The sequence below is a fragment of the Cephus cinctus genome, unplaced genomic scaffold (assembly GCF_000341935.2).
Source record: "Cephus cinctus unplaced genomic scaffold, Ccin1 Ccin1_scaffold0577, whole genome shotgun sequence".
Lineage (NCBI taxonomy): Eukaryota > Metazoa > Arthropoda > Insecta > Hymenoptera > Cephidae > Cephus > Cephus cinctus.
The window spans coordinates 88,451-104,742 of record NW_014333226.1 but is presented as its reverse complement, the minus strand read 5'-3'; the positions used below and the strand labels follow the sequence as shown (position 1 = coordinate 104,742).

The window sequence follows — 16,292 nt, the reverse complement described above, 5'->3', positions numbered from 1 at the left end:
TTTGATGGTATCTAGTCGATTAGGATGGCGTATGAAAGAAATATATTATCATGAAGCTTATTCTTGTTTATTATAAGCTAATAAGTATATACAAAAGTTCATTTATGTACACTTGTCTTACATGAAAAAACTTATATAAATTTAAATTGATTTTTAACATAGACTTCATTTCTCTCTCTTTCTCTTATAATAATGAAAAATAATAGAAATTTATCAAATGCATCTGTATGTATACTTCTTGGATGACACCTAAAAGTACAACAATTAAATGTACATGATAATCAATAAGACTTAATACATGAAAACAAGCGAGAGATGCGAATTTACATTTAGCTACAATTGCTCGAAATTTTTTAAACAAAAAATATTTCGAGCAAACGTTCGGTGGTCTTACAAAACATATTTTGACAAATGAGATCAATGCCAAAAATATTTTTAATCTTAAATTATCTAAAACAATGTACGATCGTTCTATTCGACATGATCTGATACGAGAATCGCTAATCGCGATGGCAGGTGCGAAACTTAATTACTCTGGTTGAGATACCGTCAACAAAGTTAATTAAGAATCTCAATCTTATCAAGGCACTAAAAATCACAATAAATACAGCCTTGTAAAATCGAAAGTCGTCGGATTCCGATTTTTGAAAGAAAAATCGAGGCAAATGACTAGTCTCTTACTCGCGAGGAAGTACAAAGTTATACCATAAAAACGATACCTGATACAAAAATTCTTTCCAGGTCCTGATCAGCATTGTCCCGTTAAACCGGAAGTCTTGAAATAATGATAAAATCGTTAGAGATTTATTTTCCAGTGACACTTGTAAAATCTCGAAAATAATTTCTCAATCGGAAGCGATACTTCATTTTGGCAATTTTCATTTTCCTAATAATTTTCTTCACTTCCTCTCACTTCTTCGTGGAACTCGAAGCGTCCTGGCTAAGGTGACTCGATCGAACGCCACTGAGCTCATCCTGAATTTCTTGAAGACTCTTGCCCTTAGTTTCAGGCAGAATAGTAAGTACGAAGACGGCACTGAAGAGGGAGCAGACACCGAACATCCAAAATGCAGAGTGTGTACCAAAAGCAGTTTCGATATTCGTGAAGAATTTGGTTATCAAGAATCCAAGTGACCAGCAAAAGCAAGATGAGATACCGGAAGCTTTGGATTTGACGTCGGAGGCAAACATTTCACCCATCACGGTCCATGGCAATGGACCCCAACCGATGGTGTATACCGCCATGTAAATGACAATGGATACCACTGGAAGCCAGGAGAGATCGCTGACATCCATGTTCATGACATTTTTCATGTAAAAGAAGAGTCCCAGAGCACTCTGTGAACATGAAGTATAAGTAAAGCAATATTAACGCCAATAATTATGTCATTGGAATGACAATTACGGATTCTTGTCAAGAGGAATGCGCAACGATAAAACAATGGAGAACCAGAGAACATGGGAAGGTCAAATATAATTAGACCTTGAGGTAGATTGGTATGCATTATGTTTTGAGTGGGACACGTGGAGCACGTGTGTGCATAGATATATCAGTACTAGCATTGTTTGTGCAAGTTACATAAATTCAGCTCCTGATAAACACTTGCTAAGCCATTAATCAGATAAAAAGGCAAAAGCTTTTAAGCAAAATAGTATCATGTGGTTATGAATCAATATAAATTCCAAAAGACAGTCATTGACTGCTATTATCATCAGTGACTTTACACTATCAGGTTCATCGGCTAACATGGATTATGATATATCTGTGCTCTGTAGGTCGTCCAGCAGGAAATGTAGTTAGAGTGCAAATCCTCTTTACAATTTTTTTTCAGTGCATGAACTCCACTCACCAGAGTCAAGGCTGAACCGACACCGGAAGAGATCAGTAGAATTTTTCTTCCAAGCCTGTCAGCCAGTAACGGAGTGACAATGGAAGAGAGTAATTGTACACTGGAGATGATGATGGTCGAGATGGACCCACTGAGATCAGTTCCGGTGCTCCGGAATATACTCTCGGCATAAAAATTGACAACGTTGATGCCAGTAAATTGTTGGAAGAACATAAGTGCACAGGTCATAATAAGAGCTTTGCGATTGGCTACGACTCTAAAAAGGTCAACGTACGATCCTTGGTTCCGGTAGGCCTCCTCGATAATGACCTAGATATATATAATTACAAGAAACAATTACAAATAAGACCTAAAGGACGAATCATGATAAATCAACTGAGTTAATGGGAAAAATGCAAAGGATGAATTCAACGTGTTCGAAATACAAATTTGGAGATCTAGTCTGAGGATACCGGAAGTTCAAGCGTTGTAGCCTTCCGTGAAGTCAGCATTGGTAGTCGTCAATGACAATACCGCTTTGTTTATAGTGACCATACGTGATCGGATTTTTAGACTAACCTGCAACTCATCAATTTCTTTTTGTACTCCAGCTGTACTCTGTCCACGTAATCTCGCCAAGGACTGACTGGCCTCTTCATTGCGTCCCTTAATCAGAAGATAATAAGGACTTTCAGGCATTGTAACGAAGGACACAAAGAAGAGAATAGGGATGAGGATGCACAAAATCCAGAAGAGCGTATAAGAAATGTAGGGTCCGATGGAATAAGCGTACAAGAGACCAACAGCGACGAAAAATTGAATCAAAGATGACAGGGTACCTCTGATTGATTTCTGTAAGAAAAAAAAAATAACGGAAACCACGTTTATTAGAAAGAGCTCACTTGATAAAAATTTATTTTTATGAAATTCGAAACCTTACCTCAGCTATTTCACCAACGTACATTGGTAAAACTGTAAAGGCCAATCCGACGGACAAACCAAAGCTCGCACGGGCTACATAAATCTGATAAATAGAAGTAGCAGTGCCAATCAGTATCCAACCGACTACAGACGGTACCGCACCTAAGAGCAATGCCCTCTTTCGTCCATATCTGTAAGTTTTATCATATATCTTTAATAAAAATTCACTGGGCGATACGTGAATAGAAATATGATAAAGTAATGTTATGTACTTCTCTCCTAAAACTCCAGCGATGATACTGCCAAATATCGCACCAAAAGCTACCAACGATCCAATCCAGGAACCTTGTTCAGAAGAAACTACTATTCCTAAAGGGTTGTCATCAGCAATTGGGTCAACTTGTAACTTTGGCAAAATTGGACTAGACCACCCCATCATGGTCCCAACAGCCACCAGGAAGAGATTACCTGAGAGATAGAAAAAAATAAATAAATAAATATTAATAAATAATTTATCCATCGTCTGACTCCAGTTTACTTGTTTCATTATTCAAATTAAGAATAAAGCAAAAAAGTGAAGAAAAATAACTAACTGAACTAGACCTAGATATGGCCGACCTCGACATGACGATAACTATTACTAAAATGGAAAGTCCTTCTAAACGTTATCGCTTGGTTAGGAACTACATCTGCATAATCAACCGAGTCGATTGAGTCCAGTCAAGTCAAGGACTATACAGTTTCGCTGTAATGAAGTCCAAATTAAGAATCTCATTCAGTGATCACTGAAAAGTACACGTACGAAATAATGGTGATCAAGCGTTAAGAAATATATGATGCGTACAATCGTCCGGCACTTTCGGCCGTAACCATGGAAACAAGAAATTGTCATTTGCAATATACACAACTATGACCTACGATAATTTGTGTATTAAATGTGAATATTTTTTTTAACAATGTTATACCATATTAATAATAGGGTAACATGAAATTTTCTTTTACGTTAATATATACTGCCCAATATGCAATGAAAATCCCAATGTAATACTTCGTATAATATTTCGCAAATTATCATAAAATAATTAAATTATAAATTCGACTGGAGTTCAAACAAAATATATATAATTATATTCAGGAATAAAACAAAAGATACTTGTATTTCTCTTGAAACGTTAATTTATTTCCAGTGATAAAATTATTAATGAAAGTTCAGGCGGATGTAGAAATTTATTCGTTATAAAAAAAAACCAATTAAATTATTATTAACCCTCTGACATTGTTTTATATTCTTAACTAAAAATGACTGCCTCTTCCTTTATCCTGTTGGCTGAATACAATAAAACATGGATAACTCAGTTTTTCATTATTTATCAATGAGAGTACAAGTGGGTGGTAATTCATGGTAGCATTTATCACAGAAAATGATAAGAGTATTGTCAGCATATATGTAAACAATTGAATCACGTTAGGCGTGTGAAACATTATCATATAAATTACAAGTAAAAAAAAAAATGCCTAAAGTTTATTTGACGTTTCCCTCGCATTTCAGGATAAAACAATAGGATAAAAAATAATGAAAATCAATTCAAATCAATATTTATATTTTATTAAATTTCCTTATCATACTATATTTCCCTTATCGACAGTTAAGGATAACAAAAACATATAATCCCGTGTATGATGTCCTCGAAGTACATCAGTACAAATAACTCTCCTTAGCAATCTTTGCAAGCTCCACGTTCCTAACCTATTACCTATTGAAATTTGAAATGCTAATCATATGGATTTAAATGCGCACTTAATTCTAACTTAACGAACCCTATGTACAAATTGGTTAACGATTTGCATTCGCAACCTTAGATTCAAAGTTTCCGGACATCCTAGAATTAAAAAGATCGTGAATTCGATATTTTAATGACCAAATCAAAATATGGAGAATGGAGCACGAAATTTTATACAGTGTACACGTAAGAAGTTATTCGAAATTAAAAGAAAATATTGATACGAATAATTGTCTGCATTTTAAAAGGTCGATATATAATTTGTTACGCTTATGGGTAACATATTTACATTTAGTGACCGAAAATCGACAAATAATACAAAACCGGATAGATCTGGTTCTAAAAAGGTGCTACACGTTTGACATGCGAAAGAAATTAGCAACAAGTTTTACACACTGTTGAGATCAGTTGTATTTTGTGGAAGAGAAAAAAAAGTGGAGCCACATTATACATATACAGTAGCTACGCAGGAAAGACCTCGAAGTTTGACATGTAATAGTTAAGTATTATGAATTATTTAAATCCCAGGACCGAAAGGCATCGTTTGCCGATCGGTCTGATCAACGTTAATAAATTAGACCCGAGTTCAGTAAGCATAAAAGTATTTACAGCATTAACGTATAAAAACTATTTTCACTATTACCTGTATAATGTCTCTGTTATTAAAACCAGCAAACTTCTCAAGCCAAGCACAATTCAATAGGCCGACAGTGCATAATTCTAACTGAGGATTGATATCAATCTCGGCCATCGTAAAAGTAGAATTAGCCATATTAAAGCATTCGCATCCGGTACTACATTCAATGAAATAACGACAAAAGAGTCGAGATTGGAATCAATTTAAATAACATCCTCATTAGTTGGCGCTAAGTGATTGTCACATATATTACATGAATTAAATTAATCAAATTTGATAACGCTACAAATTTGTTCATTCCACAAGAATTAATATGTTAAGCCAAATAATGACAAAGTAATTAATCAAACTGTCATTAAGGACGTATCAAACAAAATACAAAACTTTGCCAGTTACAAAATTTCTTATCACAAACTTCTGTCCAATGCTAAATCATAAGAGAATAATAAAAAACTTGAATGTATTGTGAATATATTTAATTGCGTCAACCTAATATAGAAGAGTTTCGTGTACAAAGTTTTTTTTGGAGTTGAAATTTTTTCGTGATTATCAATTTATTTAGTTCTATCCAGAACACTGCAGAAAGCTTTGCTTCGCACAGGCGTGGGATCGGACAAGCTGGCTTAGAATCAGAAGTAATCAAGTTCGTGACGCCTCACGCGTTATATTTGGAAGTGCGTCTATATCGCTTGCGTCGCTATAGAAACAGATTCGTACGTTAAAAGCACAAAGTGAATTCCTTTGTTGTGAATGAAAAAGTTCGATTTGCATGAGCAACGTAACGTAACGTTGTTCTTCGGTGTTTTGGCTGTTTTGACTAAACTGAAAGATACGAAAAATTCATTGGCAAACATTAACCGCGGTTATTGTTAGTATACGATAGGTTCGCCATAATGGAAGTGCTAAAAGATTGGAGTTTTTATCAAAGATAAAAATAAAAACATCGCCGATAATATATATATATATATAGATAATATATATATATATATATATATATATATATATATATATATTATCTATATATATATATATATTATCGGCGATGTTTTTATTTTTATCTTTGATAAAAACATTCAACCTTGTTTATTAGGTTGATAAAATTTGACCAAGACAAATCCGATCTTAAAGCATTATGTAATATTGAACATTTCATTATCGTATACTCGGTGTACCGGTGCAGGTTTTTGCAAAAAATTGTTGGATCGCGCGATGAAGATAACACTTTGGAATGCAACTGCAATCAGTTTTGTGAGACAACAAAAATCCAGACAGAAGGAACATTATTTCTTTTTAATTTCTTACTCTCATATCCGTATGCTTTATATACTGATGAAGGATGGGATTATTGAAATTTCCAAAAATATTAAATCAGACAAATTTGATTAAAAAATTACAAACATCGGACCATGGTGTATGCATAAAAATAATGTGCACTTTGTCACGGATAATTTTTGAATCGTTAACCATTGTAGGACAACAATATAATTTCACTAGCTATGTTATAATTTGGTTAAAGGACTTTACACGTTTCTTAAATAAATAAATAATTCAATGATAATAACTTACCTGCCATGGTGGCAACAATTTGCATGGTCTTCGAGCTTTTCTCCGCCATGTCTAATTCGAATTGTCCTTATTTCCCACCAACAGATCAAAACTGTACGATAGGGTGCGGGATCGTACACGGCCGAAGAGTAACTCTCCGGTACAGGGCTGTAGCCATACTCTTTATACGGGCGCCCCTCTATTACGTATACAGCATTGGTGGGGGTCAATTCTCTCCCCAGTTCTCGAGACAATATGATAACACAATATCAATCCCTCTGTAAAATATCACACAGATACACTGTAAAGTACAAATCTACCATAAAATCAAATTTCGATAATAGGTTCCAATATCCGTTAGATCGAAAACCTTAGATTTATTCAATTATCAAATATATTTGACAATTATAGCTGCTCCAGTCGTTTCATCCGAAGTTCAAATAAATTTTTATTACGATTCTTAAATATATTTATAAGTATCAAGGATCTATAAAATAAGTGAAAATCGTTCATATTCTCAGGTCTAATAATCGTTATCCATTGTTTGATATAACTACGGGTCGGGCAATTCCGATAAACGTTAATTCAACTGATAGATATTGTAAATTCCTTCTTTATCGATAAAGACCGTTAGATTTGAAAAGGGTAGTATAGTACACGGTGTAATTGTGCCTACGTGACGAACATACTTATCTCCTTACTATACCAATGACATACTTGTAAGTCATATTGTTTAAGGACCCTTCCTGTAAGGCAAGTAGACAAGGACATTTTCTAGTGTCTACGTGCATAAAGATGGAGGTTAAAGAATTTACTTATCATACGAACAGCTTCGTAACGAGAAATGGGAGTGCTGGAATACTTCGTCTTCAAGTAGACAAACATCCCTTCTGATTAAACTCTCTTGCCGACAAACATCTTACTAAGGGAAATTACTTCTAATACGAGGAAACGAGTACGACCCCTAATCGTATACTCCCATCGATTCTCGTTATATTATAATTGCAGCGAGTAATTTCGTGCACCTTCCGACGGGAAGGAGAAACTAACGTAACATAAGGAGATCGACCTTCGTGAAATATTTATACCCTATAATATATATGTATATAATACGAAACGCATGGATATAGAGATTCTTTATAGAATTTCTTGTTAATTCAAATATCTTAAAAAGGATATAATTTTTTTGATCAGACACACTCCCGATCAGCTACAATTATTATAATTAAAATGTTTTTGACAAGCAAGAAAGAATTTTATCGCATAATTATAAAAAAAATTTAATCCAGTGACAATCAGTCGTCAGAGACGACTGATAAAATGATTACTGATAAAACTTGGGTTTCTTCATATCAGCTTCCACTTGTTGTATCATTAGGTACAAGATACAAAATTTTTAACTGAAAAAAAAAACCAAGAATTAGTTTGACCAAATCATTATATTTGTGTATTATTAGTTACTTCGATGATTATTAAATTTATAAGAAATGCTATTGCTTTCTTGCACTTACCAAGGAGAAGGATAAAATGACAGCCAGACACCTGCAGTAAATGCGAGCATTTGTTATGTAATGTACAAATGACAAACCATTGATATTTGTTATCTATCTGTAGTGATGAAGTATCATCAGACTATTTTTAAATGCATTCGACAATAATTCAACGTACAAACTGCCTAGATATTTGAATTTACCGCCAAACGTAAAATCCGTACCCAGACAATACACATGTCCAAAAGACGTCCGTTAGGAGTTTAATGTGACAAAAGCTGTTTTTAATACACGTTGAAAATGACTTTTGGATTTATGTGTTGTCTGGGTATTTAAAAGATCCATCATTAATTAACTTTCGGAAAATTGACTTTACGTTGAAAACGTCAAATCTTTTATAATGAAAATACAAAGAGCGTTACGGTATCGACATATCAAAGCAAAGAGAGCATTAGTCGCGTAAACTTGTAAAAGCAGGAAATGAATTATTCACAGCTTTGAATAACATTTGTGTAAGTTGATTATTCGGAAATATATAATAATTTATTTATACCTATTCGTAGCTTTTAAAATGTAATCGGTCTACTTTGTCCTCCCTTGAAAAATAATAAATAATTCAAAACTTGCTCGTCGCTCGTTTTCGAAAATGTTTTTTGCCTCATGTTCATCCTTGAATTAAATTTTAAACTAACGTAAAGGGATCCCTAGGTTTATAAAAAAAGTTTGCAAAGTTTTGAATAACCTGCACGATTTTATTTTTAATCTAACTGTACTGTGATACTTTGGGTATTTACTCGTTCATTTTCCAGTAAAATAGTCTTGCAACTCTAATAGATTATCAATGTTATGATAAATCAATTGTTGGACGCATGACCTGTGTCGAGTTATTGCGTGATTTATAATCTGGAGAGATTATCATTCCCGTTCAACTTTTTTTTTTAATATTAATCATTTACAAACTGGTAAAACCGTACTCTGAAGTAATGGAAAAATTTATATTATCGTTACTATATCGATTTATTATTAATCAATCACTTTTTTTCGGTATACCTATAACAATGTTATGTTTTCGAAATTCTTTGATATTACCGTTCGATCATGTTTATACTTATCTTAATTATTTTTATTTCTTGTTAAAATTTTCATTAACGTACTTTATACATTCACTTTTTTTTGTAATCTCACTAATTATGCTTAATTCCCAAATATTCGAAATAATCCAAAGTAATTGTAAAGTTTGTGTAAAATCAAATAATTAAACCTTTGAAATGCAATGAACTTTTCGAATTGCAATAACACAGATGAGCAAATTTTAATGTACGACATTGAATATTCACTAAAGGAAGAATTTATTTAAGCGCGTTAAATAAAAATGAACCTGCTGAACAAATTGCGATACACTAAATCATGCAACTGACGAATCTTCAAGCAAACATCATATAAACGTCCCTACAAGAAATGAAAAAAAAATTAATTCTTCGAACAGATACAACTAATCGTGAGATTTAGATTTCACCAATATCAAATGGATTATCCAATAAATCCAGTAGCGTAGATACTACTAAACGTTCCACCTGAATGTTTAACCTCACTTATTATATTCTTGTATATATATTTCATACGACTTGAAAAAATAAAAATATTACGTTGATGCATAAGTAATTGTGATTTTTATTAAATTTGCTGATAACAGATACCATAATTAGTTTTGCACTTATCGAATACATGTGTAAATATAATTTCATATCAAATCCTGAGCCACGCGACGCATCCGATAAGATTTCACGATATCCAATAGTAATAACAAGATGTATTGATTTGACGCTCGATTAATTGTCAGAAATTGATTTACAAGTGAGCTTTATGCGATATTCTTTTGTAAAAGATAAATAAATTCGTTATCAAGAGTCTATATTTGCATATTGTAGCTCCTGGATTAGTACGAGGCTATTGCACATTTTACAAAAGCAATAACTTACGGATTATTCGTATCGCACTTAATACACTTGAGTATGAATTAATCTGAGGTATTGTTACTAATAAACTAACCAATGCTTTTCTAGTCAATTTATATCGAATAATAAACCTTTCGATTATTAGAACTAAAGAATTTTGTTTTTATAAAATATTCTTCAACATTTATTCCGTTTTACAAATAAAAAGGAGAGAATTGATAACAAATGTATATTCATTTTGAATTAGCTTGATACGTCCCTGACATTGTACGTTATCTTTATCTCTACAAAACTTGTGTCCACCAAGATGCCAGTTGTACATCACGTTATTATTGTATTTTAACAAGAGTTCGCTCGTGGCTGACTATATTATCAGGATTACTACTAGTAACTTGGTTGAGAGGAAACTCGACAGATGGCAGCACTGAAAACTCCGTTTTTTTCTTTTTTATCCCATACGGTTTTATATTCCGGATCGGGGTCGAGTATCAAAATTGTGAAGGTTCGTTTCCACTTAAATGCCTGAAGTTTAATATGCTCCATTCTCCATGCGTGGAATTAAACTCGGAAATAAAATGGATCGACTGTCTACCGCAAAGAGAAATGCGTGAAAATGATAATCTCAATAAGGTAGACGTATAAAAGGATTTTAATAACATAGTTTGTGCTTTATCAAATAGTAGAGGATGACGAAATACTTTTAGGTTTTTTTTTAATTCTCATAGAACAAAATATGAAATGCTTGATGAAGTTGACTGCAATTTCACAAATGGTTCCAATATATGTTTTTGTGAACTTATAAGATAAGATGCAATGTACGATAACATGAATATACAAGGTGTTCACATCTGATCGAATGTACATAACAGGGTTGGATTTTACAATAAAATTAAACTTACACCTGATCAAGCGGTGTTCATTTTTGAGGGTTAAATTACGAGATAATTATCATTCAAATTTATCTTTATTGGTCTACCAGCGTTAAGTTGGAATGTCTTGGATAGGTTGGTCCGATCTAATTATTGCTTTTCGCTTTAGCCATGTTTTTGCTTATATTTATAATTTTTTTTCTTAAGATTCTCAACAGCCATAGTGCTAGCCTATTTATTACTGATTGACATACTGGGTGAATAATTAAAATACATTCTGATTTAAAGTAAAGTCAGAGGACTGTATGGGTGTTATCAATGTTAAAAATAAATTTAATAATTAATAAAAGAAGAAATGACTGTACCCTACTCAATGGATTGCGATTATCTATCGGAGACTGCCGAAGTCACCACGGATAGATTAATGATGAAAAACTTGAATTTAAATTATTTCCAAAAATGTATATCAAAAATTAATAAGCCTAACCCCTTTGCTGTCAGTGCTGTGTGCGTGAAAAAATGCCGAGCCACTTTTGCTTCATCACGTGAATACGCGTATTGCCTAATTTCTGCTAAATCCCGCTCTCTGCCGAATTCAGAATCACGAAACGAGGAAGCGGCGGTTGACCCAAAGTGGCTGACTATTTTGAGTCACCATATTGTATTTGCTTTTTGAAATTTTGAATTTTTTAATTCAAGTTCGTAATGAGCGACCTTAAGACCCCCAACTACCAAGTTTCATAAAAATTCAATTACTAGTTGAATTTAGTCGACTATATTGCATGCATCATCTTGGATTTTGGAAATAAGATATATGGTTCAGAGTCAGTAACCCCATAAACCATAATAGTGATTTCTTTATGCAGTTTCGGAAAACTTTTTTTTCCATCACATTTTTAATGAAACATCCAACCCTGTAACTCACATGCGGTTAGACATGAGCACTCTGTATTATATAAATGTAATCTATATATGAGCGATAAAAATTGAATCATGATTAAATAGCAACATATTCGTTTCTTATCAAGAGAAAAAAAAAGAATCTCCGATATCCGTATTACGTGCATATTAAATCAATTTGGATTAGATTCCTTAAAATTTAATCAACCAGATATCACGGTTATATTAATTATAGATTAAGCAATATTGCGACGACGTTTTCTATGTAATTTGTGTTGAATAGCCTCAAGTGTCTTTCCCTTCGTTTCAGGTACAATGAAAAATGAAAAGACCGCCGAGATGCCCATTATGATAGCAAAAATTGAAAAAGTTATAGCAGAGCCAAATTGTGTTTTCATGGTCGGAAAAGTCTTTGTCACAAGAAAAACCAATCCCCAATTAGTCATTACTGCCAAACTAGAGGCAATGGGCTTGGTCTCCACAGTGAAGAGTTCGCCAGTCAACATCCACGGTATTGGACCTAACCTAAAAACAATAAATAAAGTTCATGAAACAAGTACGTATACGAGCAATGACAAAGTCTAAAAAAAATCATTGGCTATGAGAATTTTTCTAAAAACTTAAAAAAACTGTCTTCTGATTTGTTATAGTTAATTTTCTTTACTTTAAACTCTCAGTAAAGACATAAAAGAGTCCCAGTACTCAACAGCCACTAGCCTATTGATCGGTACAGTGAACCAGCAAATGCCCATCACTGGTACAATCTTATGTATCTGTAGAGATGGTTAATGCTTGACCTACCCTACTGAGAAAGCCATCATGAAAATAACCAATGAAGTAAGTGGAAGCCATCCAAGTTTACTGACGTCACTGTTTCCTTCCAGAAGCTTAAAGTAAAATGCGATAGCTATAAGACAGCAGGCCGTGACGGCTGAAGAGAAAATAAGAAGTGGTTTTTTTCCAGCTTTGTCAATTATCACTGCAGCGACTCCTGACATGACCATCTAACGGATAATAATTTTTATTAATTCTATTATCTCTATAATTGAATTAAAAAAATTTTTTTAATTCTAAATTTTTAATAAACACACACCTGTACAGAAGCTACCGCAATGGCTGCCAAAGAAGGTTCCATGGTGCTACCGGCTGCCTTGAATATGTTTACAGTGTAGAAGATGACTGCATTGATTCCAGAAAGTTGTTGAAAGGCCATTGTTCCTAGTGAAGAAATAAGAGCTCTGCGAGATCCTCGAGTTTTAATAACAGCAAATGGCGAGGACTTCCTTGAGGCTTGCTCTTCGGCTGCCTTCTGGATGCTGGCTAATTCTTCAGATATGTCATAACTATCGCCTCTCAAGACTTCAAGTGATTTCACAGCATCAGCCTTTCTACCTTGTGCCTGGCGAATGTAATTAATCGAATGATACATCCAAGGACAAATAAAATTAATTAAATAACCAAATTAGCACATTTACCACAAACCACGTGGGTGATTCTGGCATCCAGATAAATGTGGCTACAAGAAGGACTTCGACCATGGCGCACGCTATAGAGAGTCCTATGTATGACACTACTGACCCTATCACGAAAGTCAATACAATTCCGATTGTTATAAACAATTGAAACAAAGATCCTAGTGTACCACGTGATGAAGTTTCAGCGATTTCCGATACGTATGTTGGTACCACGACGCAAGCTGCACCAACGGCAATTCCCACAATGAGTCTGGCAACGTAAAACAACCATACACTTGATGCCAGGATGATCATAATCCAGGAGACAAAGAAAGGAACTGAGAGACTCAATATCCCTTTTTTTCGACCAAGTTTGTCAGCCAAACTTCCTGCTGGGATGGCACCGATTATGGCGCCTATTGCCAATAGCGAACTTATCCAGGATCCTTCTTCCTCAGAGATAATCAGTCTAGAGTCTGATGTAGCATTTGACGCAGTGTTGGACGTAGTGTTTAACGTAGTGTTCGATGTTGAATTCGTGGGTGCAAACTGTGGTAATACCGGGGAAGTCCAAGCCAGAGCAGTTCCAACAGCAAACGCCATTAGACAAGCTAGATCAACAAAAGGAAAGAGATAGTTAAAAAGTGAATTAATTATCTTTGGAATAATGACTATAATAAAAGAAAACAGCTAATTTTGAATTTTTTTATTAACGTCGATAATACACAACGAATTAAGAATCTTATACGGCTTATCGATAACACGGCACGACTCATTTCATATCCTGTGCGACCTCATTTACTCTTTATCTAAAGTGTAGATAATCCATTGCTACAAATATGAAGTTTGAACAATGCGTTAAATCAGATAGAATAAAAACTCATCATTTTCTTATACAATGCCCAAGTCTCATTGAAATAATGCAGCGTGAATTTGGCATCATATACACTGTATGTCATTGTCTCTTTTATTCGTTTTTATAGTAAAAGGCAACAACCTTCCACTTGAGGCAATTATTGTGTTATGCATGACCAAAAAGTGTAGGTCAGGAACGGTCGAATACCTTTAGCAGAACCTTGGTATACCTAGTTATTCAATTCAAACGCTCTACCCGAACATTGTTTTGCTATGAGAATCAAACGAGAGCACTAACTTCAGGTGGTACGTTTGAATTGTGTAACACGTTCTGCATCTAATCGTTACACGAAAGTATTATAAATAAAGAGGAAAAATATTCATCATAAGAAATCCTAAAGTCTTACTTCGAAAAAAAACAGTGTTTTTGAAAGTGGATATAAGTTAAGGAAATACGGGACTTCTTGAAATTGTCCATAATTTGAAATTTTCATTATTCAGCAATTTTAAATGCCAATAATCTCATTAAACGCAATATTATATTTGACGTGTATCTTTTATAATGCGAATATAAAAAATCTGTTATATTGACGTTACGTCTGTGAATATGAAACTCAAGAGAAGAAAATTTGGAAAATCTGTCACAAAGGAAACGATATAAAAGCTGACGAGAGACTGAAATATAATACAAATTAAAAATACAAGCATGATGGAAGTACTGAAAGAAAAAGTGGAAGGGCTAAAAGTGAAGGTTGATTAAAACAAGTAGAAAAGAGAAGAAAAAAAAGCTTAAGATGTAATGAAAGATAATATGTACCAAAGTAATACTTCAAGACCAACATTTCAAAATATACGAATTCAATCGGAATTCAACCTAAGAATATAATTACATACTTTAAGCTCCAAGTGATAGAATGGGAATTATAATATTCACGTGTAACAACAAAGCACGATTAACCCATGGCGTAGCAAAGGCTACGAATTCATTAACGAAGATCAAGCAATAAGAATTCAAAGCCTGTCAATGTTGAATAATTTATCAGGAAATTTCAAAGCTTTTACCAGAACACGTTGCGAGGTATTGCCAAAGTTTTCTGCTTTCCTGCTGCGGGCCCGATTGCCTCATCATTCCCACCGCCTCCATTTTTGCGAGTTCACCTTAGAAATCGTTTTTTTTAAAAAGATCAATCTGATTCTCCTGACCCCACCAACTTATTTAATTAGCAGAGGATTTATGATAGATTTTTTTTTTAATTAGCTAAAGAACACTAAAATTTGTATGACACCCTGATTATTCTTGACGATTCAGTGGAATAGGGTGAAAGCTCGTTTCACTGCCATATCCAGACTACTAGTCTGAGCCAAACCAAAGGTTCTCTCTAAAGTGACCAGAGAAATGAAGTAGCAGAGTATATCACGGCAGTCATTATCTGGACGTATTATCACTAATCTTACTTATCTGGGCTTAGAAATAAAAATTTGGTCAATAGAATCATCCTGACACTTGAGAAATATAAATTAGTATAACACGTCCTTATTCGAGCGCCGGTCGTGAATGTAATTCAGTAAAAATATTTTTATTCAAATATTAACAGTGTATAATATAACTGTATATTTATGTATAATTTATATTATATTTATATGTTTTTGGTATACCTATATAATTGTTATACTAAAGAGTTAACTTTTTCGTGTTCTCATTTCATTATACCGATGCTCTGTACAGTTGAAGTAGTATTAATTCTATTTCAAACGTTATTTAATCACTATTTATCATTCCGAATACTGACTATGAAAAACCTCCTTCTGTTTGTTCGTAATCGTATTCCGAGAATGTAAAAAGAAAGGAAAAGATGAATATTTGTAAAAACACTTTCTAGAAGCTCGTTAGTTCCACTCGATGAAGTATTACTTCTATTCTTTTTTCACTTTACGAAAGACATCGATCGTCCTGAATAGCAAAATTAAATAAAACTTTATTCAACAGTTGACGCCTTAAAAGCATTAAAACTTCCTAACGCTCGATTTCAACTTTGGACAAGGAGCTGACATAGAT

The 16,292-nt window shown here is 33.7% G+C and overlaps 2 protein-coding genes across 2 annotated transcripts; both read right to left on the bottom strand.

The window, feature by feature from the left end:
* Positions 1–51: 51 nt before the first annotated feature.
* On the bottom strand, positions 52–6,887 carry LOC107268655 (facilitated trehalose transporter Tret1). The gene is made up of 6 exons (XM_015741648.2): positions 6,735–6,887; positions 3,023–3,218; positions 2,770–2,941; positions 2,409–2,681; positions 1,851–2,159; positions 52–1,338 (listed from the first exon to the last, which is right to left on the bottom strand). Exons 1-6 carry the CDS (start codon positions 6,781–6,783, stop codon positions 910–912), a joined length of 1,428 nt encoding a protein of 475 aa, XP_015597134.1. The 5' UTR covers positions 6,784–6,887; the 3' UTR covers positions 52–909.
* A 3,904-nt stretch (positions 6,888–10,791) lies between these two features.
* On the bottom strand, positions 10,792–15,640 carry LOC107268654 (facilitated trehalose transporter Tret1). The gene is made up of 5 exons (XM_015741647.2): positions 15,299–15,640; positions 13,403–13,992; positions 13,021–13,326; positions 12,729–12,931; positions 10,792–12,452 (listed from the first exon to the last, which is right to left on the bottom strand). Exons 1-5 carry the CDS (start codon positions 15,378–15,380, stop codon positions 12,164–12,166), a joined length of 1,470 nt encoding a protein of 489 aa, XP_015597133.1. The 5' UTR covers positions 15,381–15,640; the 3' UTR covers positions 10,792–12,163.
* Positions 15,641–16,292: the final 652 nt, after the last annotated feature.

Coding starts and splice junctions, on each gene's coding strand:
- LOC107268655 (XM_015741648.2), bottom strand. CDS start 6,783: ATGGCGGAGAAAAGCTCGAAGACCATGCAAATTGTTGCCACCATGGCA. Junction 2,682..2,769: donor ACGTTGGTGAAATAGCTGAG/GTAAGGTTTCGA, acceptor TTTTTCTTACAG/AAATCAATCAGAGGTACCCT. Junction 1,339..1,850: donor TCGGTTCAGCCTTGACTCTG/GTGAGTGGAGTT, acceptor TCATGTTCACAG/AGTGCTCTGGGACTCTTCTT.
- LOC107268654 (XM_015741647.2), bottom strand. CDS start 15,380: ATGGAGGCGGTGGGAATGATGAGGCAATCGGGCCCGCAGCAGGAAAGC. Junction 13,993..15,298: donor ATACCTCGCAACGTGTTCTG/GTAAAAGCTTTG, acceptor TTGTTGATCTAG/CTTGTCTAATGGCGTTTGCT. Junction 13,327..13,402: donor AATCACCCACGTGGTTTGTG/GTAAATGTGCTA, acceptor TACATTCGCCAG/GCACAAGGTAGAAAGGCTGA.